At 57.6% G+C, this 21,434-nt stretch overlaps 1 protein-coding gene across 1 annotated transcript; it reads left to right on the top strand.

Annotated features, from left to right (window-relative positions):
- The first annotated feature begins 2,058 nt into the window (after positions 1 to 2,058).
- On the top strand, positions 2,059 to 20,495 carry PWWP3A (PWWP domain containing 3A, DNA repair factor). Its single transcript, XM_061190888.1, has 14 exons — positions 2,059 to 2,144; positions 3,030 to 3,158; positions 3,736 to 3,821; positions 4,919 to 4,989; positions 6,588 to 7,319; positions 8,276 to 8,383; positions 10,055 to 10,125; positions 11,454 to 11,530; positions 12,003 to 12,063; positions 13,513 to 13,588; positions 13,927 to 13,977; positions 14,404 to 14,840; positions 16,021 to 16,109; positions 19,036 to 20,495. Exons 2-14 carry the CDS (start codon positions 3,102 to 3,104, stop codon positions 19,088 to 19,090), a joined length of 1,971 nt encoding a protein of 656 aa, XP_061046871.1. The 5' UTR covers positions 2,059 to 2,144; positions 3,030 to 3,101; the 3' UTR covers positions 19,091 to 20,495.
- Positions 20,496 to 21,434: the final 939 nt, after the last annotated feature.

Raw genomic sequence — 21,434 nt, 5'->3', positions numbered from 1 at the left:
CACGGGCTCTAGGCACGTGGGCTCAGTAGTTGCGGCTCACGGGCTCAAGAGCGCAGGCTCAGTAGTTGTGGCGCACGGGCTTCGCTGCTCCGCGGCATGTGGGATCTTCCCGGACCAGGGCTCGAACCCGGGTCCCCTGCATGGGCAGGCGGATTCTTAACCACTGCGCCACCAGGGGAGTCCCGGGGCCGATTATTATACTAACGTTTTAGGGTTCTTGCGTTAAATAAAATTAATAATTATAAAGTGCTTATAGCAGTGGCAGCATAAAGTGTTTCAGTCTTAGTTGTGGTTTTATTAAATGTCTTCTCCAACAGGCTGCGTTCCCTGAGTGCTATTTTCCTCACCACTGTATGCCCAGTTCCTGTCACCAAGCAGTCACTCAAACATTCGTTTAAAGAATAAGCACACACCCCAAATCATCGAGACTCACAGTTGCACCAAAGAGTCTACTTCTGAAGCAGCACAAATGACGGGCAGAGTCAGTGAGGGAACATCCTTTGACAAGATCCACCCTTCTCAGAAGTCTGTTTGGCTTTCATTAAAAATTTTTCCCCTTCTACTGGAAATGCATCATAAATATTTCTTGTTACCGAAGACATTTCAAAAAATAACTTCCATCATATTTTAGCTAACCACACCTCTACTGTTGGACATCTCAGGGCCTCCCGATTTTTTCCACGATATACGTAACGCTGCAGAAAACATCACTGCACACCCATCTTTGTGCACATCTGATTATATCTTTCCGATAAATCTCTGGAAGTGGAAATTGCGGGGTTGGAGGGTCTGCAACGTTTTCGAGGCATTTGACAGATAACGTCAAGTCGTTTTCCAGAAAGGTACCAATTCACACGTCTCAGCAGCCCCGAATTACGGCTGCCCATCTCACATCCCGCGCTGGGGCCGGGCCTGAGGATTTCTCTCACCTTTGCTAATGGGATGATGGCAGAAAAAACGTATTATGTTTGTTACTGAACCATGAACCACGTCAAAGATGAAGACGTCTTTACACACACACCCCCCGAGTGAGCCAGCCTGCACCAGGGCGGAATCTGTATTTTCTCAAACGATGGAAATGGAGCATCCAAATGGCCCGTGGACTGAGACACCCCGCCGTGTTTCCATGCATTCGGGGCCCTAAGGAGGCCACGAAGGGACCCCACTCAACACCTTGATCTTGTGAACAGGGACTCCGACCCCCGCGTGACCGGGGCGAGCGGCCACCTGGCCCTGCGTGGGCTGCACCCGTGTCCACGGCCCCCTAGCGACCCGCCGCGTTTGACACAAAACTTCCTCGAACGAGGCGGGCCGAGCAGCACCGGCTCCCGAACGCGGCGCCACGAGACGCTGAACCCCGAATTCTGCCTTCGACCCAACAGACACTCTTTGAGTCCGGCCGGGGGCGGAGGGGACACACTCGCGTGTGCGGCCGTCCGTGGGGTCGCCACTTCGCACACCTGAACCCCACACTGTGTCTTCACACCGACCCCACGGCGACCACCGCACTGACGTGGCCGGCGCGGGGCCGGCAGGGTACCTGCTTCCTGGGTCATCGCCCACACAAGTGGGTCATGTGCGAAACGCACGACCACCCCTCTGGTGGGCGCGGGTCGGAACCGCCGCGACGCCTCACCTCTGGCGCCTCAGGCCGTGGAAGGTTCTGGAAGGCTCTCGAGGCTTTCCTCAGGGCCTCGGCGGGGAGGGGCCTCGAGGGCCGCGCGGGCCTGACAGGCGCAGGAAGGAGGCGGCGGGCGCCCGGGCCGGAAGATGGAGGTCGCCGCCGTCGCCGCCCACCTCGAGCCCGCACGCCCGCCCTCGCCCTTCAGTCAGCCTAGCGCGCGCTCGCCTGTCACTCTGCGACAAGCCCGGCGGAAGGGGCGGGGCCGTGGCGCGAACGTGGGCTCCCCATTGGTCGGCGGCGGGGGCGGGGCTTGGCCCCGCCGCCAGGCTGGCCCCGCCCCCGGCCCGCGGGAGCGGCGGCGGCGGCGGCGGCGGCGGCGGCGGCGGCGGCGGAGGTGGTGAGCGCGGGCGCGGACGGCCGCGCCTGGGGCGGCGCGGGTGCAACCGCCGTTGGACCGCCGCGGCCACCTCGCCCTCCGCGCTGGGCTCGGGGACGCCGTGCCGGGGAGGCGGGGCGCCCGGTGAGCCCGGCGGGCTGCGCCCCTCGGGTCGGCCTGGCGGGGGCTGAGGCGGCGGGGCCGGGCCTGGGGGAGGGGTGAACCCCGAAAGAGGCTCCCCAGGGCGGTAACCCGCCCTGCCGCGGGAGCCCCCGTCTCTGTTCATTGAACCCCTTTGCTCTCTGAACCCCTTTTCTCCCTGGACCCCACTTCTGCATCCTGAACCCCCATCTCTGCTTCCCGAACCCCTACCTCTGCTCCCTGAAGCCCCTCGTTTGCTGCCTGAACCCCTGTCTCTGCTGCCTGAAGCCCCACCTCTGCTCCCTGAAGCCCCCATCTTCTGCTAACTGGACCCACCCTCTCCTGCCGGGGTGAACCCCTCTTTGCACAAACGAACCCCCCCCACGTCCTTTTCTTTACTGTCACCGCCAGACCAGCCTTCCCCATTGATGTAATCAACGGTCTGCAGCTGTCCAGTCCTTTCAGGGACACGGCAGCCAAAAGAGCAGTCGTGTTCCTCTGATTTTATTTTTTTGCGCTGTGGTCAACTGTTAACTCCCCAAACATGGGAGGGTTGTAAGCTTTGATTGTTTTTAAGCTTTGATTGTTTACAACGCCTCTCCTGCCGACGTTGGAGGCAGGATGATTTATTCAGGAGCCTTTTAAAAATAATCTAGACGGGATCTTTGGGAGGGACTTTGGCTGTATTTTATTTATGAAAATCATCCAGGCGCCTCCCTAGGCACTGAGGCCAGTCACTTCTTTTTGGCATTGAGCCAACGCAGTGCAGGATGATGGAATTGAACCATCTTGAGGATCAGCCCCGCTAACCTTTGCCCTTGACGGTTGTGTCTGCGTTGAAATGGGAAGCAAACGATGTTATAAACCACCGTGCAAATTTTGTTGCAGGGCACATCGCGTCAGACCTTCAAGTACTTTGTTTGTGCCAAATCATTACTGCTTACCACATGAGTCTAAATCATGACGGATGCCAAGTATGTCCTCTGCAGATGGAAAAAGCGATTATGGCCTGCAAAGGTGACAGCTATTCTTCTGTAATTTCAGGAATTAGAAATGACTTTCGGGTGACAAGTAAAATCTTTATCAGGAGATATCTAGGAGTTGCTTCAGCGAAATAATTGAGTCTGAACAGTTGGCGCTCCTCTCCGTTGGCACCGATTCTCCCTCCTTCCCCGTCTAATGGGGTTTTGGTCGAGTGCTTGCAAGGTTATGCTGCCGGAAGTGTCTTTTTTTTCCCTCACACTGGGGGAAAAAAAAAAATTTAACAGAGTCAGCTATAAAAAGGCATGTAAGGCTGTAACTCAAGGAAATAGCTGGCCGGGAGCCCTGATAGTAAATAACGGGAGTATCTCGGGGAGACTTCCCAGCAGCGTAGTGGGAAGAGGGCCAGATAAAACCCTGGTTCTGGTCTGGGTCTGCTGCTGCACCTTGTGCCTCAGTTTCCCCGCCTCTGGAGTCCTTTGCTCCTTTAAGAATCATCTGTTGCCTTTGTATTTATGGGTCGCCACGGCTTCTTACATTGTGTTAGCTATTTGTTGTGTCTAAGTAACAAGGTTTTTTTTTTCTTTCTTCTTCTTTTTTTTTTCTAATGTAGGTCTTGGCCGGAACTGAGAAGTCAGCCAAAAATAAGAGAAAAAAGGGATTTTTTCTAAACGTTCAGATACTTTCCCTAGACAAAAAGTTAAGTGTTGTGTTTTTGTGATATTATCTTTTTTCCATATGAGATTTCTGATACCACCACTCCCTCCCCCAAAAAGTGAAGAGCACTCTTAAGGGCTTCTTATCTTTTTAGTTATAAATGGGGTCAAAATAACCCAAAGCGGAAAACAACTGATTTTATTTCACGTAAGTTTGGAAATTGAGGATGTATACGAGGTACTGATGTCCAGAGAGATCAGTACAAAAATGGAACGGATTTAAATTAAACGCGAGGTAAACGCTCGTTGAGGTTCAAGTAGGGCTGTTTCCTTCCCATAGATGTATTTGTGTGTCTTGTTTTCAGAAACTTGTGTGACAGCCCCCTGAGTTTTGGGATATTTGATGTTTGAGCCTGTGCCTCTGATAAGAAACTGTCGTTTAGCATTCAGAAGGCAAACGCACGGGTGTGGGGAAGCACGTTATGTTGTGTTCTTGATCGTCCGTGGTGGAAGGACGTAGATGACCGGGAATGATTAAAATGCCCAGGTCATGTGTGTCTGACGGGAGAATTCCCAATTCTAAATAGAGAATGAAACCAAGTCAGCTCCTGCTCCCGCCTCCCCGCGTCCCCGCGTCCCCATCCCTCTTTCTTCAGAGCCGCTCCTAAGCCTGCTTAGTCCACAGCTCACACTTTCCCCGAGGCTGGGAAGGTAATTGAATACTCGAGTTTGAAAGGAAAGTGCATCCTTTTAAACTAAAACACACCTGCTGGGCCGTAAACAGCTCTTAGTGACGTTATCCTCTACTCTGAAAGTCTAACAAAGGAGTTATTTGTGCAGTTGAAAGTGGGATTTGCCACATAAAAGCCACAATTTGAATTCATTTTTGCTCTTAAATCCAGCCAACCTTTTCTGTCTTAAAAGGGGAAAGGAAAAAACAAAACCAAAAACATTCACCAGGGTCCTTGCTGCCTCTCACCTCAGGTGCATGAATTCCCAGTTGGCCATGACTTTTGGTTTGAGTGGAAGGGTGCAAAGGAAGAAAATGAATCTAATTCTTTTGTCGTCTAAAGCAAAACATGTTTGAAACGTCTTGGTGGCATGGCTGGTGGCGTATAACGGCCGTTCCTGTCCCTGCAGAATTAAGGTGAAAAGCACGGGAGCCCAGATCCTGAAGAAGTCTCACATTGAAGGCATTGCTTCCTCGTTAGGTAAGAGCATGTTTTTGAGTAACTGTGAGGTTTTAATAAAGTAAGAGGCAGTTTGGGAGAAGATGGAGACTCAGGTCTGCAAAGCGACCCTGTTCAGGGTTTTCTCCTTCATACAAGGGAACGTGATTTCCCTGAGCTGGAGGAGATGGGTCTGCTTTCTTCACCCTTTCTAGAATTTGCCCCTCGAGCCCGTCCTGTTCTTGACTCCCAGGATGGCCAGTGGTGGCATCAGGGTCCACAGGCCACATCCGCGGCTCTGCAGGCCATGCAGAAGGGGCGCACCGCCCTGAAGAAAGGGGGAGAGGCTTTTCCTCTTTTTATGTGTTTTGCTTATCGCGTAGCAAGACTGAGGTGGTTCTGTTGCTGGTCTGGCCTCCGCCCAAGGTCTGAGAAGCAGTTGGATGTGTATTTAAATTCTATCGCTGAGCCCAGGGGAGAAAAAAGGGTGTGACTGGCACCAGCCTTGCTGCCACGGTGTCGGTGTCTGCGGGCTGTCGGGGCGGGGGGCAGTGCGAGGCGGGCTGGAAGTGGAGCCCGGACTCCGGCCTCCGGGAGGCCTCCTTGCGTCTCGTCGTAGGTCAGACAGACTTGGCCTGAGCCCGGCCCAGCTCTGCCCACGGTGCACACACGCCCTGGGAGACCGACCGGGCGCCGGCCTAGGCGCGCCCTTCCGCAGGCCCAGGTGCGGAAGCCTTCTCCCTGCTCAGACTGGGCGTGCTTGCTTCACGTGCGGAGAGCTTTCTGTCCTGTGTAAAGGTTGCCCAGGGTATCTTCCAGCGGTGACTGTGACGTAGGGTCCCTTTTCCTGCGTCTCTGGGGAAACTGCTCTCGTTCAGAGCACGATGCCCACCTCGGGCGGCGGCGACCAGCACCTCTCGGATGCCGTGACTGTTCGTGCAGCCCATGTTGGGGGGCCGCTTGCTTGTGGCCGCCTTTACCGTTAGACGGGCGAACACTGTGTTGATGGAGGCATCATTTATGCCTGCTGAGCTGTGGCGTCGCCTCCGTTCCCTCGTTCAGATAAAGAGCACGGCGCCTGCGCGTCGGAGTGAACGAGGAAAGCTGTTGCAGCGGGGAGGTCAGGCTGAAGTTTCCAGGCCCCTGGTGCCACTTGCTGGCTTGGAAATGCCCTTGCAGAGAAGTGTGGGCGACTTACCGGCCCACGAGGAGCCTCTTAGTCGTCTGTTTGTCACCCCCACCCCAGAGTACACTGCCCGCAGAGTTCTTTATTTAGTTGGTGTAGGTTTCTGTTGACCCTGATTGCATTTGAAACTGTGAGGCTGAGAGAGGATCGGAGAAACATCTGAATATGTTTTGCTGGGCGGCACTGTTTTGTAACCTGGAGGAATGTATCTTTGTAACCCAATCAGAGTAGGGTCAGTCAGTTTGCTTTTGGGAAAGGGAAGCCTTGCAGCCCTGAACTGTTTTTTTGTCGTCCGGGTCCCTCCTTTGGGAAGATGTAGGTGAGAAGCGTCAGCCTCCCTTCAGGTGCCGAGACCAGTGGTCCCAGTGAGACGCCCCAGCCGGTGGAGCGCCGCTCGGGTGCCGGTGCCGGCTGTCTGCCCATCACCAGGCTTTGTTCCTTTTCTGTCCTTCAGCCTTGCAGAACGAGGTTGCTGCCGCGCCCCTGGAGGAGCTGGCCTACAGGCGGTCGCTCCGCGTGGCTCTGGATGTTTTGAATGAGAGAACCCGTCCGCGTCAAGAAAGCTCTTCCGGGGAAGAGAGGACCACTCGGTCTCTGAGAGCGAAGCCCACGGAGCCGGCCTCCTCGCTCTGCGACCCCAGCCCTTCGCCTTTGCTCCACGAAGACGCGTCGGGCAGTCCTGGGCACACGAGGAGGGAACGTGCGCCCCAGAGGCTGTCCGGCCCGCCCGCTCGCGAGGAGGACCCTGGGTGCAGAGTGGACCACAAGAAGGGGCTCGGGAGAAGCGGAGGCCTGCGCGCCGCAGCCGTCTCCTTGGCCGGCAGTGGTGCTCAGGACGGACGGGGATCCAGAAAACACCGGGCAAACCGGACGGTGAACCGGACAACGACCCCGAGTAAACGGGAGAGGAACCCGGCACGGGGGCCCAGCTGGGGTCAGGAAGCGCCTCCGTCCTCAGAGGGAGCCGGGGAGGAAGAGAGTGAGACGGGGGCCAGCCCGGCAGCCCTGCGCTCGCCTCCCGGAAGCGGGGCCGAGGGTCCTCCGGGCGGCCCCAGTGCCCGTGGCCACCCTGCCCAGCACCTGTGCCCGGACGGCGGCCAGAGGCCGGGGCCCCGCATGGCTCCGCGCAGCCCCGCTCAGCTCGGCCCCGCAGAGGAGACCAGAGATGCCCGGCTCCTGGAGGGAGGTAAAAGCCCCGGAGAGGACAAGTGGTGTGCTGGGGAGGGGGCGGCGTCTGCTTCTCCCGTGGCCCATCCGGAGCCAGGCACCCGTGTATTTTTAACCAGATCCTGAATGAGATTGTTACCAAGATAGATCCCGAGCAGAGATCTCCTAAGTCCTTTTCGTCTGTCTCTCCCACTGGGCTATAATTACCTCAACAGCTCCCAAATACTTGTGTGTTTTTATTTTTGTTTTGAAGCGGAGGGAGGGAGTGGAGGGGCGCGGGGCGGAAGCATGTGGCTGTGATAATGCTGCATCTGCTCCCCGAGGATTAATTCCTTTCTTCTTCCCGTCGCAGAAGCCATGATGCACTCCCGTTAAATTGGCAGGAATCTCAAAAGTGATTAACTCACTTAAAAGGCTCCTGACTTTTTAAGGATTCCCGTGTCATGTATTTTTGTGTGGCTGCAGCCAGGCGCTATGATTCCGTCCGTTTGGACATTGTAGCATCCCACTTAGTTTTGAAATGCTAATTTGGAAATCCATTTCTGCACGGCTGGTACCTTGGCGCTCTGCCTGCCCCGCAGTCACTCCTGGGTTTCTGCCTTTCTTCGGCCCCTGAAAGGGGCCCTCTCCCCCGCGCTGGAGGCACGGGGATGGTTTCCCAAGGGGCTTGCCCCAGGGCCGCCCCCTCCCCGCGTGTCCGAGGGCGCCTGCGTGAAGGGACAAGCCACACGCGAGGACCCCTTGCCCAGTTCCTCCACCTTCCCTGCTTGCGCTCGCGGTCTCTCCTGCCCTCCTTTCTCTCTTATTCTGTTGAATGTGCTTTAACCGACGTGCCCTGCCTGAGCGAGGCCGCGGGGAAGTCTGCGTCGCGGCAGCTTTGCTCTCTGCGCCGATGCCCACGTATCAGGAGATGTTGTTCCTGGGGTGAGTCCCTAGGACCGTGACGGGGGAAGTCTGATCTACCCTTGTTGGCAGCCCGTCCACCTTCTGAAGAGTCAGTGGAGTTGAACGCCGTGAACTCTCTCCTGGCAGAAGACGAGGAGGAGGAGGATGAGGAGCCCCCAAGAATCCTCCTGTACCACGGTAAGTGAGTGGCGCCTTCCTAGGGGGAGGCCTGCGGCGCCTGACGTCGGGGGAAGGTCTCTCGCTGCGCTGCCTGGGTTTCGTCCTGAGCCGAGGGCTTACGGAGAGGGAGTCCGGGGTCCACTGTCCAGGACAACCATGTGAGGGGGGGCTCCCTGGGGCGCGACAGCCCAGCCTCCCTGCTGTCCCCTCAGAGGGGACGGAGGAGGGCAGCCGAGTGAATAGATGGGCTCTGTCGCCACCGCTTGGGTGCGGCCTGGCGCTGCCTCGCAGCCTTCCCGGATGGCGTCCCGAGAAGCAGGGGCTCGGCGCCCCCATGTGTGCACAGTGCCCCCACCCCCGGGCACCGGTCAGCTACCCCTGTCCTCCCCGGAAGGGGGTCAGACACAGGCCCAAAGGTCAGAACCGGCCAGGAACGGAAAACTAGTTTGCTTTCAGTATTAGACTCGCCCGTTAACCGTTAGTCTTAACGTGGTCTGGGGGTGGTTTTGGTTTGGGTTTTGGATCTTTTTATTGTGAAACATTTACGCGTTCATAGGCTGCAGCACGGGAGGCCTGGGGGCTTCTCCTGCACGGCCGGGGGGCTGGCCTGGAGCCCCCCCGTCCCCCGTCGTCCCCACGCAGCAGGCTCCCTGCCCTTTCTGTGTAAGCGAGTCTCGGGGGTTTTCCGCGGGCTCTGCCGATTGTTCCTGGTGGCGGCTGGTTACTGTGGTGTCTGGATGCTACCGCCTGGGCTGCAGTGCCTGGGCTCCTGGGGAGTCACTGGGGTCAGCTCCCCGCGGGCTCGCTGGGTGCAGGGGGGCCGCCGTGCCTTCTTGCAGAGGGCGCTTCCGTCCCTGTTGCCACACGGGGGTCAGTTACAGCCCCAGAAACCCGGGCGTTGGCTCTTTTCTCCTGGTTTTGTCTTCCATTTGGTTTTGGTTTGCTGGTGTTTTGGGCGGCCGGCCCGGGTTGGCTGTCTGCACCCGTGACCCGTCGTCCTGGGGGCCACGACGCTCCTCTCGCGGGTGACCAGCGCTCCGCGTGTGCCCCAGGAGGCTCCCTGTCCCCCAGGTCCCCTTTCTCTCACAGCCCTTCCTCCTGTCAGGCACCGCAGCGCGGCCGGTTTTTGAATATTTGAGTTATTTACACATTTTGGAACTTTTTTGGTTGAGGATGCAGTTAAATTTTGTTGAGAAGTTACTTGTAGTTATCTTAGGATTGTTTGAATAGTTCTCTTTTTTTTAACACTTTAAAGCCCCCAGTTTCCCAGACAGATGAGCTTCTCAGAAATTCAGTCCCCGTATGGGGTCTTCATTGTGTGCTGTGGTCTCCTTTCTGTTTATGTGCCATGCTCTTTAAAAAGTGCTTTATTCTGGAGTAACCTGAGGCTTACAGAGCAGTTGCAGAGGTGGCACCGAGCCCCCGCCCACCCCCGTCCCCACGAGCACGGCGCACGGTCACTGCTAGGAAACCAACTGTCACCCTGGCCGCGCTTGTGGTCGGCATTTGGGTTCCAGGGGCAGGAGTTACAAACCTGCCCCTCAGACTCTCGGGTCTGTTAGGGGAACTACGTCAACACTGGGCTTAAACAATGTCTCCGTGGTTGCGTTTTCTCCAACAGCTGCTTTTGGTGCCTTTTATAGATCTAACTTGTCTCTTTTTGTTTTCCTTTCTTTCTTTCAATTCTAGAACCACGTTCGTTTGAAGTAGGAATGCTAGTCTGGCTTAAATACCAAAAATACCCCTTCTGGCCCGCAGTGGTAAGAATCCTCCTCCGCCCCCTGCTCGCTCAGTTGGTCCGCCGAGCCTGAGGTCCAGCGTCCTCCATTCTTGACGCCGGGACCCGGGCAGGTGGTTCACTGTTCTGGTGTTACTGGGGAAACGCTGGGTCCGTGAGCATCGACGTGGACGTGTTTACCTAAGGAAAGGGGGTCTCAGCCTTCTGGCACAAAGGATTGTGAGGCTTATAGGTCAGGTTTTTATCAAGCAGGCTTAGAAAGCCCACCTCCAAAAAACGCCCATGGTTTGCTCATTTAAAATATTCTACATTTCAGCTTTTTAGCGTGCAGATTAGGGTGGGCATCCGTTGCACAGCAGGTGTTTGAGGTCCTGGCCGCGCCCCCAGTGCAGCGGACGCCCTTAAGTGTGGCTGACGTCCTGGCTGTGCCTCCTCCGCCTGCTTGGACGGTGCCCATGGTCAGTTGGAGAATTTGTGAGGCAGGGGCACCACCCGGTTGCCCTCGCCCCTGCCATTTCCACCTCAATTTCCCCCCCTTTGCCCTCTTCTGGCAGGGACAGGGTTCTGATGGTTCTAGGTGTAGTCCTTTAACTTTTAGGAAGAGGCAGTGGCGTGTAAATCCTAAAGATAGCTGCCACAGTGGAGCGGCTTTTGTTGTCACGATGAGTCTGAGCTCATCCAGGTCAGCACGGCCTCCTGGCACGTGACTGACCGTCCCGGGAAGGACAGAATGAAATCTGTGCGGCATCTGTAGATAGAGCGCAGACATGCAGGTGAACCGGGGTTGCCGTGCAGCTCCGTGGCAGGGTTTGGGGGGCTAATTATCGGGGACCCTCACTTCCCGAGGTTCCCGTGTCCTCCTGCGGTTGGCAGCCTTCTCCCCGCCTCTCCGCTTTCCCCAGTTCCCGGGGGCCCTGCTGGTTCATGGGTGCCAGCGGCGCAGATACCCGTGGCGTGCGGGCTCCATCCTCACCCACGGCGCTGGTGACGCCGAGAGGGGCCCCTCCGGGGTCCACAGCCTGCCGCCTCCCGCCTGACCTCTGCTGGGCCCTGCCAGGCCTCCCCGAGCTCGCTTTGCCTGTCCCCCAGAATGAGGAGGATCGCGCCCTGAGCCGGGTGGAAGTGCTGAAGGCAGCGGCCGTGATTCCTCTTGTTGTAGAGCCCCGGCTCTGCTCGGTCGGAACAGCGCTGAGGGCCACGCGGCGCTTTCTGAGCGTTTCCCGGTGTCGGCTGTCAGCCCGAGCCGGCTGCGTTCCTCGTCACATGCTTGACGAGGTGACATCAGGAAAGTGTCGAAAACCCACGACCTTCTGGGTCCTTGACACCTGGTTTTCTTGGATCTGCCAACAGGTCAAAAGCGTCAGGCGAAGAGATAAGAAAGCGAGTGTGCTTTTCATTGAAGGAAACATGAACCCCAAAGGGAGAGGGTAAACCCACTGTTTTCTGCTCTCGCTGAGTGCTTCTGGGTGGAGGCTCATGAACGGGGCCGGGGTGGGGTCCAGAGCCCCGGATGAGGGTCCCCGCAAAGGCTGTGTTCAGGGACACGGCCAGATGGTTGGGTTTTCCAGACTGCTTGTCGGCTTCCATCGTCAGCCCCGCCGGACACTCCTTGGGCCCCCATTTCCCACAAACTGCAGCAGAGTTGGCTCTCTGCAGGGGCTGTGAGCAACCCCCTGCCCAGTCACCCCCCCACCCCAGTCCTCGACTGGGGGCGGAAGCACCTCCGTCTTCCCGGAGCCGGCCTGGAAGCGTGGGCACACCTGGGCCCAGCTCCGAGGGGCTCCCTCCTCCACCCACGAGCCGGCGCTGGCAGAGGCCCCACGCTTTCCCAGAGGAAGGGCGCTTTTAGGTCGCGAGATGGGGCTGGTTCCCGTGAACCTCTGCTCTCTCTGCTTCCAGCATCACGGTGTCTCTCCGGCGATTGAAGCACTTTGATTGTAAAGAAAAGCAGGCGCTTCTGGTACGTGGATGGTTGTTTGCGCTGCTTTGAAGGGCTGGTTTGGTGGCTGGTAATGGTGTTCTCCACCACGAGGCCTTTCAGACAGCGGTAGTTGTGGGAGTGACGCCTGGCCCCGGCTGCTCCGCTGGGGGTCACTGCCCCTGGGGCGGCTGCTGGCCATTCCCCACTGAGCAGGTTTGGCGTGGAGGACAGGGCGCCCTGCGCAGAGGGGAGGTGGGAGAGCCCAGGGCCAAGGCCCACAACTTGCGGCTGCATCTGAGCCGCCCCCGGGAAGAGCACCGTAGACCCCGAGGCCGTGAGCCTGAGCACCACGTACGTCAGGGAGCACCATCGCCGTGGCCCTGTGACCGGCCCAGCCCATGAGTCCCCAGGAGCTGGTCCACACAGGGTGCTGTCTGTTAACTCTGAAACACCCACCACTTCGTTGTCCCAACTTTCAAAAACACAGACTGCGACTGGGTCGGGCAATGGGGCCCATGAGCCCCGCTCCGACGCGGGTGTCTGCTTGGCCCCCGGTCAGCGGGTTCTGGGCTCTGCGTGGGGTGACGCCTTCCCGTGTGGGAAGCAGCGTCTGAGCTGGTTCCCCGGGTGAGTGGGATGCGGTGGGGCTGTCAGGGCATCTTCTGCCGACCAGCTGTTCTCTGAGGGCAGCAGGCCACGGGCCTCAAGTGCGGACGCTGCTCAGAAGGTCGGCACCCACGCTGGACCCAGCCTTGGGCTCTTGGGACCGGAGGGCGGGGGCAGAGGGGAGGGGGGAATCGAGTTTGAGATTCGTGTGCCTCAAATACCTGAGGAATGGGTTTTATCGCAAGGACGCCTAGGTTCAAGAAGATGGCGTGTAGGCTTCGCGAGACCCGGATGCCTGGGCACGTCCCCTGGAAACGGGCCGTGGGAGCTCGGGCATGTGCCGGCGACACCCTGCTGTCCCAGGTGCTGGTCAGCGAGCCTGGCCGCGGCCCAAGCGCCCTCCTCCTCTGGAGCTGCCCGCCCCTCCCATCACACGCCTGTGGGTCTCAGGCTGGTCTCGCTGGTCATCCCAGCTCAGGGGTTCTCACCGGGGGTGACGGCCTTGGGTTGCTGTGAGGATCACACGCCAGGGGTCCCTCCCCCGGGGCAGCACTTCTTCCCACTGACCGTGTACAGTTGAGGGCCCAGAGGTGTCTCCCACGGGGTTCATCTCCTGCAGCCTCACGTCTTGTCCATCTGATGGCCCGTCAGCTGCCCTGCGGTGGGTTTTCGCCCTCCTGCTCTTAGGGTCTGTGGTGTCTCTCTCGGCCCCGAGGGCTCGGCTCACAGGTGACCGTTTTCTGAGCAGCCCTGGCCCCAGACATGCCTCGCAGGGAGCCCTGTGGGGGGGCGTCTGCAGGCCCCTTCCTGGACGAGGGGACTGAGGACACGGGACCTCGGAGGTGCTCCCAGCTGACGCCTGCCGTCTGGGTCTTGTTGCAGGATGAGGCCAAGGAGGACTTCGACCAGGCCATCGGCTGGTGCGTCTCCCTCATCACCGACTACAGGGTCCGGCTTGGTATGTGGGGCTCCGGCGCCCCTGCACGAAGTGACGGGGGGCAGCAGTGCGGGGCCTTCCCTGAGGGCCCCCGAGGGCGGAGGGTGGCCCGGTCCCCATAGCTGTCTGGCCCAGCCCCGAGCAGGCTTCTCCCCATCCCGGAGGACAGGCAGGCGCCTGGTGGAGGCTCATTCTGGGTCTGAACAGAACGGTTTCCTTTGAATCCGGGCTGGTTTCCATCCGTCCCAGGTCCGGCCGTGGGGGGGTCCTCGGGCTTGAGGTCAGGGCGCACACCGGCTGGACGACCCGGCAGAGTCCAGTCCTGTGTGTGACCTGACTTTCCTTCCGCCCCTGTGTAGGCTGTGGTTCCTTTGCTGGCTCTTTCCTGGAATACTACGCGGCTGATATAAGTAAGTCCGCCCGCAGCCCCTTTAAGGTGGGACCCGCTCTTTTGCCCGTTAGGAGTGGCAGTCTTCTTTGAGCTCTGGAGGGGTGTGTGCGGTGGGCAGCGCGCCCCAAGCCTGAGGCCTACGGTCCAGCCATGCCTGGGTCCACGGGGTCCCCTCGCTTCCCTCTGCTGTGGGGCCGGGAGGGCGGCTGCACACCCACACCTGCCGCCAGTGCCCAGGTCACCCGCCTGGGGCCGGGGCATCTGCGTGGCCCTTTCCCTGCCCTCCTGTCGCTGGCGTCTGCAGGGTGCCGCTGAAGCAGGGTGGAGGGCAGAGCTGGGGCGAGGGGCGGGGGTCCTATCGGAGGGAGAGCCCTCGGGGGCCGTCCCGGCGCAGCCTACGTGGTTGCCGAGGGCGCCCAGTCACGGGAGCGCGCTTCCTCCGCAGGCTCCCCCGTCCGCAAGTCCATCCAGCGGGACGTCCAGGGGACCAGGTTCCCCCCGCTGAGCAGGGTGGGCCCCGAGGAGGCCTCGGCAGGGAGCCCGCGGGGCAGAAGGCTGGCCTGCAGGAAGGTCCTCCCTGACCGCTCGCGGGCCGCCCGGGACCGGGCCAACCAGAAGCTGGTGGAGTACATCGTGAAGGCCCGGGGCGCCGAGAGCCACCTGCGGGCCATCCTGAAGAACAGGAAGCCGTCCCGGTGGCTGAAGACGTTCCTGAGCTCGGGTCAGTACGTGACCTGTGTGGAGACGTACCTGGAGGACGAGGAGCAGCTGGACCTGGTGGTGAAGTACCTGCAGGGGGTGTACCAAGAGGCGGGCAGCAGGCTGCTGGCGCGCGGGCACGGGGACGGGATCCGCTTCGTCCTGGATGTGCTTCTGCCCGAGGTGAGCGCCGGTGGGCCCCGCAGCACCCCGGGGGGTCGGGGCCTGGGCGTCATTCTCCAGAAGCCTTCCCGGGGTGGTGCCACCTGAGCCGTCCACGGGCAGGGCCCGGGGCCTGGGGGCCTGAGTCTCCCCAAGGTGCTGTGGGCTGGGCGCTGTGGCCTGGGCCTCTCGGGTGGTCCCTGGCCCAGGGGAAGGGGAGCTTCAGCTTTGCGAACGCGCTTCAGCTGGGGCGCGGGCAGTCGAGGAGCTGGTGCACAGCCCCTCGGCCGTTCTTCAGTTCAGGGAGGACACTGCTGGCCGTGAATGGAACGTGTGGGAAAATGTCACCAGGCTCTAAAGTGTTGAGCTTTATCGTTGTGGAAATTTCAAATATGTTAAGAAAAATTAAGTAGCGCCGTGAACCCTCACGTGTCCGTCACCCGCTGGAATAGTGCGGCCTTGCTCCACTTGCACCTCCAGCCCCTCCTTCTGGATTGGTTTTCATCCGTGCGTACTTTCATGTGTGTCTCTAAAAAGGGTGGTCTTGCCCCCTGGGGACACTGGGGGACGTCTGGGGTTGTCTGTGGTCGTCACGAGTGGGGGGCTCCTGCCGTCCTGTGGGTGGGGACCAGGATGCCGCTCCACACCCCACGGTCCAGGACGGCCCCTGTGTCAGCCGTGCCGAGGGGAGAGAGACCCTGCTCTGAACCAGAAGAACTCTTTAAAAATAAATAGCTACGATACTGTGATTTCACTCCAAAAAGTAACAGTGATCTTTTGATATCAGGCATCTATTGTGTATTCAGATTACTGCTTTGTGTTTTCTTGTTTTTTTCCTTTTTTTTTCTTTTTTTATGGCCACACCACACGGCTTGTGGGATCTTATTAGTTCCCCAACCAGGGATTGAACCCAGGCCTGGCAGTGAAAGCATGGAGTCCTAACCACTGGACCGCTAGGGAAGTCCCCAGGTTCTGCCTTTCTCTGCTTTTGGTGACATGAACTCTTATCTCATCCAAAAGAGAACGTTGTAGATTTAATTTGGAAACATCAGGAGCAGAGATTTCGCAGACTGTACGAGTGTGAGCTGGGAGGGCTCTGGCGGCCGGGGCATGGCTGGACCGCCCGCCCACGCGGCCTCCTCCGAGCTCGGTGCGAGCCGCCAGGCCTGGCCTGAGCCTGACGTGCGCTGCCCCCTTGCAGGCCATCATCTGCGCGATTTCCGCGGTGGACGCTGTGGACTACAAGACAGCCGAGGAGAAGTACATACGAGGACCTTCGCTCAGCTACCGGTAGGCAGGCCGCGCTGCGTCCTGAAGGGCTTCGTCTCCACGCGCCGGCGGCTGCGGTGGCTGGGCTGAGGGGCCCTGGTCCGAGCTGGCAGAGCTGGGCCCGCCGTGCCCGACGTACTTCGTGGGGCTGATGTTTGCCTCCCCGACGTTCTCCCCCGTTGCCTCGATGCCACGGCTATTTGAGGAAACAGTGAGATTAAGCAGCAGCCGCTGCCCGGACGTCCCTGGCTGGCGGGAAGAATGCGGTGATCAAGATGTTCCTCTCACGCTGGTGTGGTTAGCGCCCTGGACTGGCGGTCTGGAGCCCCTAATCCCGTCTCTGGGCGGGCTGCCAGGCCTTGCTGGGAGCAGGCGGGGCCGCGTGGCGGTGACAGGCTGAAGAGTCAACTAGGGTCTCGTGGTACAGACTCTCCCCAGCCTCAGCGGCTGCCCTGCACACCCGGTAAAGAGACGGTGCTCCCGGGAGAGTGAGGTCCGAGCGGCCCATCTCCAGCCGGCACCACCCTCCTGCTCGGGCTGCCGGTCGGAGGGCGTCCTGAGTTTCCCGCAGCCTCAGCCGGCTGCAGGCACCCCGGATGCCTGTGGAGGGCCGTGGGCTGTGCCCCGGCCGCGCCCTGCCGCCTCAGGGACGCGGTCTGAGCACCGAGCCTGGGCAGCCAGGGGTCCCTTGGGCCGGGTGTCAATCGGGCAGTGGGTCTGTCCCGGTGCGTCCACCTCCCGCTTCTTTTTACACCGTAGTTGCGTTTAGGTTCTTGTGCACAAACCATCGAGCCTCGGCACCACGACAGGGTTTGGGTCTCCTCGTGGAGTTCTTAGGCTGCTGTGTTGCGCTTACCTTTGGGTCGTCCCCCTCAGGATCATATTCCTTGTTGATCCTGAGAGGGGCAGCCAGTCAACTAACTGATCATGTAATTTTTTGTTAACAGATAGCCATTTAAAGGACAATTTGATATTTCATCATTTTTTCTTTGTAGTTTATTTTTCTTCATCGTGGTGAAATACCCATAACATAAAATTCACCATCTTAACCATTTTAAGCGCACAGCTCAGTGGCATTGAGCACATTCACACTGTCAGGCAACCATCCCCACCATCATCTCCAGAACTTTCTCATCTTCCCAAACTGAAACTCGGTCCCCGTGAAACACTCACTTCTTTGTTTATGGGGGTTTTTTTTGTTTGTTTTTAATTGAAGTATAATTGATTTACAATATTATGTTACTTTCAGGTGTACAGCACAGTGACTCAGTTATACGTATACATGTGTGTGTGTCTGTGTTCTTTTTTTTAGATTTTTTTCACTACAGTTTGTTACAAGATACGGAGTATAGTTCCCTGTGCTATATAGTAAATCCTTGATGTTCATCTATTTTATATATACCAGTGTGCATCTGTTAATCTCAAACTCCCACTTTATCCCTTCCCACCCTTCCCCTTTGGCAACCGTAAGTTTGTTTATGTCTGTGAGTCTGTGTCTGTTTTGTAAATAAGTTCATTTGTGTCATACTTTAGATTCCACATATCAGTGACATCGTATGGTATTTGTCTTTTGCTGCCTGATGTACTTCACTTAGTATGGGGATTTCCCTGGCGGTCCAGTGGTTAGGAGTTGGTGCTCTCACTGCCGCAGCCAGGTTCCATCCCTGGTTGGGGAACTAAGATCCTGCAAGCCGTGTGGCATGGCCAAAAAAAACTACAAATAATTCACTTAGTATGATAATCTCTAGGTCCATCTGTGTTGATGCAAATGGCATTATTTAGTTCTTTTTTATGGCTGAATAATATTCTGTTGTATACGTGTACCACATCTTCTTTATCTATTCATCGATGGACATTTCGGTTGTTTCCATGTCTTGGCTGTTGTGAAGAGTGCTGCAATGCACGTTGGGGTGCATGTATCTGTTTTTTTTTTTTAAGATTTTTTTTTTCAAGATTTTTTTGATGTGGACCATTTTTAAAGTCTTCATTAAATTTGTTACAATATTGCTTCTGTTTTGTGTTTTGGTTTTTTGGCCATGACGCATGTGGGATTTTAGCTCCCTGACCAGGGACGGAACCCACACCCCCTGCATTGGAAGGTGAAGTCCTAACCACTGGACCACCAGGGAAGTCCCTATCTTTTCGAATTAGAGTTTTGTCTGGGTATATGCCAGGAGTGGGATTGCTGGATCACATGGTAATTCTGTTTTTACTTTTTTGAGGCATCTCCGTACTGTTTTCCATACTGGCTGCACCAACTTAACATTCCCACCAACAGTGTAGGAGGAGGGTTCCCTCTTCTCCGCATCCTCTCCAGCATTTGTTATTTGTAGACTTTTTTTTTTTTTTTTAATATTTATTTATTTGGTTGCACCGGGTCTTAGTTGTGGCATGTGAACTCTTAGTTGTGGTATGCATGTGGGATCTAGTTCCCTGACCAGGGATCAGGTGATACCCCCTGCATTGGGAGCACGGAATCTTAACCACTGTGCTACCAGGGAAGTCCCCTGTTACTTGTAGACTTTATAACGATGGCCATTCCGACCAGTGTGAGGTGATACCTCATGGTAGTTTTGGTTTGCATTTCTCTAATAATTAGTGAGGTTGAGCATCTGTTCGTGTGCCTGTTGGCCATCTGTATGTCTTTGGAGAAATTTGGATTTAGGTCTTCGTCCCGTTTTTCGATTGGGTTGTTTGTTTTTTTGTTATTGAGTTGTATGAGCTGTTTGTATATTTTGGAAATCAAGCCCTCTTCAGTCACATCATTTGTAAATATTTTCTCCCAGTCCATAGGTTGATGGTTTCCTTTGCTGTGCACGAGCTTATAAGTTTGGTTAGGATCCCATTTGTTTATTTTTCTTTGATTTCTCTTGCCTTGGGAGAGGGTTTATGTTTATTAAAACAGAATTGCTGACTAAAACGAAGTGATCTCCTTTTGGTTTTGCAGGGAAAAAGAAATATTTGATACGCAGCTCCTGGAAGAAAGGAGCCGGCGAAGCTGAGGCCGGTGGAGGCAAGGCCCTGCGCTCTGGAGCACAGGCGGGCCGTCGGCCTCCCTGACGGCTGCCGCCTCTGTTTTCCTGGCTCTTGTGGAAGGTACAGCTCCTGAAAGGGTTTGAAAGGACAGAGACTTTTTTTTTTTTTTTAACTTTACGTCATTACCTGTGACTGTGCCGTGTAGGTTCACAGAAGGTGCACGTTTGTGTTTTATGTTGAAAAGCACTGTACGCAACGTTAAACAGGAGCTTTAAAGACTCTGATATGAACGTACGGCTCCCGCAAGATCAACGTATTTTTCCGTTTGTTTCCCTCCTGTGTGTGGCTCCTCTTATGATGGCTCCTGAGTTTGCTGTGCCTCTGTTACGTGTTTCTGAGGCAAACCCGTGTTTGTAAGAGGCAGGACCCGAGACCCGCTGCTTTCCCGTGCTCTAGCCTCTTCTGGGACTCGTGCAGGAGAGCAGACGGACCGGCAGTCTTTCCAGCCTCTTTCCGCACGGCCCCCATGTGGGTTTCCCCGCCCGGCCTTGTCACCGCGCAGCCAACTGCCCAGATAGCTGTGACGATCCCACCGGGCTGCTGCGCCCGCCCGGCCCGGCCAAGGTCATTGTGCGCACGGCCTGGGCCTGGGCCGTGGGGTTGTGGCCAGCCGCCCGTGGAAACCAGTCCTTTGTCTGGAAGCCCGAAGCACAGATGGGTCCCCCGATGCCTGAGGGTTCCAGGCTCAGGGCGCCCCCCCTCCACCTTTGGAGAGAGTTGTGTGAAGGCCCGGTCCTTGATGTGGTCACAGAAATTCTGTTCTGGTTTAAAGCCACACACGGTGGATTATTTATTCTAAGCTGACGCAAGGCTGCCTGTGGAAGGAAACAGCCAAGTCCCCACCGTGATGGCTGGGCCGCGGCGTCTGAGCACGGCCAGTCCTCCCCGAAGCCGGCACCGGCCAGCGAGCGGCCGCTGCAGAGGACAGTTGGGGAGAGGTTCTCGCGGGCACCGGGGACACGGGCCCTGACCCTGACGGGAGGCTGGGTCCCCACGGGAAGGAGGTGCAGAGATCACTGCGGGGACCTGCGTGTGGTGTCTCTGCTGGTTTTGCTGAAACCTAAGCAGAGGTGCAGACACGGCCCTGGAGGTCCCGCTGAGCTGCCCCCCAGGGCGGTCAGAGGGGCATCCCGTGTGGGCCAGGCTTGGGAGGACGGCCCTGCCAGCATCTCCGCCGTGGCCTCGCTCCCTTCTAGAAAGGTCTAGACAGCAAGCCTCCTTGAAGTGGGTCAGGATGGAGAACAGGGTGCTCTTGTGGGTGAGGCATCCACGCGGAATATTCCGTTATCGTGAAGTATTTTTATATATCTGTGTTCTGAGCTCTGGTTGTGGAATTGAACTATTCAGACTGGAATTAAATGCCGTTTTGCAGCCCTGCCTGTTTTTTCCTGGGCCCCACGCGCAGCCCACCTTGGGCACTCGGGCCGGCCACGCTGTCCCCGACGGCTGCTTCTGGAGGCTCCTTCCCCAGCCTGGCTGGGGAGGCGGTTTCCACATCAGCCGAGCAGAGCCGGTGTCTGTCAGGTGTGCCGGGTGCTGACCAGAAGTGCTGGAGGCTTCTGCCGCTCGGCGCCCAGCCCCATCCCAGTCCTGCGCCCCAGCAGGTGTGTTCAGCTCCTGACTCCCACTGTATTATGTTTTTGTTCGTCTTGAAACTTTGTCCCAGGGCCACTGGGGCAGGCAGTGCTGGGTGGGCGTCTGTTGATGTCCCAAATTGGCGCTGGGTAGTGGTTAGGAAGGCAGAGCCAGCTGACCAAGTGAGGAATGTTCCAGGAGGGGCTGTGAGGTGGCCCTGGCCCCCGGGAAGCCGGCGCACTGGGCTGCTGCTGCGTCAAGAAGAGAGACCCAGCACAACACGGGGTGCAGCCGGGGCCCCCACCGGCCGGCCCGTGGCCTCCTGCACCCCCGTCCACCACAGCCCCAGCTTCCCTGCACCCACCCTCACCCGGCATCCCCCCTCAGCTGTCTGGGCTCCGTCCAGCTGGCGTCTCAGCAGCCCGCACCTCTGCATGGCCACCCTGCTCCCCCCCCGTGTCCCATCCCCTCCCCGGGCGTCCACCCCTGCCCCTGTCACCTCCCACCACTCACAGCCACCCTTCCTGAACCTCTTTCAGCCAGACCCCTGACCCCAGACCCTGAGATGCTTGTCCTACAGTCTCTGTACCTTTCTCGCTCCAGCCCAGATGGCATGGGGGGACGATCAGACCCCTCAGTGCAAGGAGCAGTGCATCAACAAAACCGCTTCCTGGAAGGGGGAGTTTTCCTTGTGTTCACTTCAGCACCTCTTTTAAGTCTATCATTTATCTAGGA

This window comes from Eubalaena glacialis, chromosome 4, assembly GCF_028564815.1.
Source record: "Eubalaena glacialis isolate mEubGla1 chromosome 4, mEubGla1.1.hap2.+ XY, whole genome shotgun sequence".
In the NCBI taxonomy this organism is placed as follows: domain Eukaryota; kingdom Metazoa; phylum Chordata; class Mammalia; order Artiodactyla; family Balaenidae; genus Eubalaena; species Eubalaena glacialis.
Note: the sequence above shows the minus strand (reverse complement) of the source record. Positions and strands in the feature narration are given on the sequence as shown.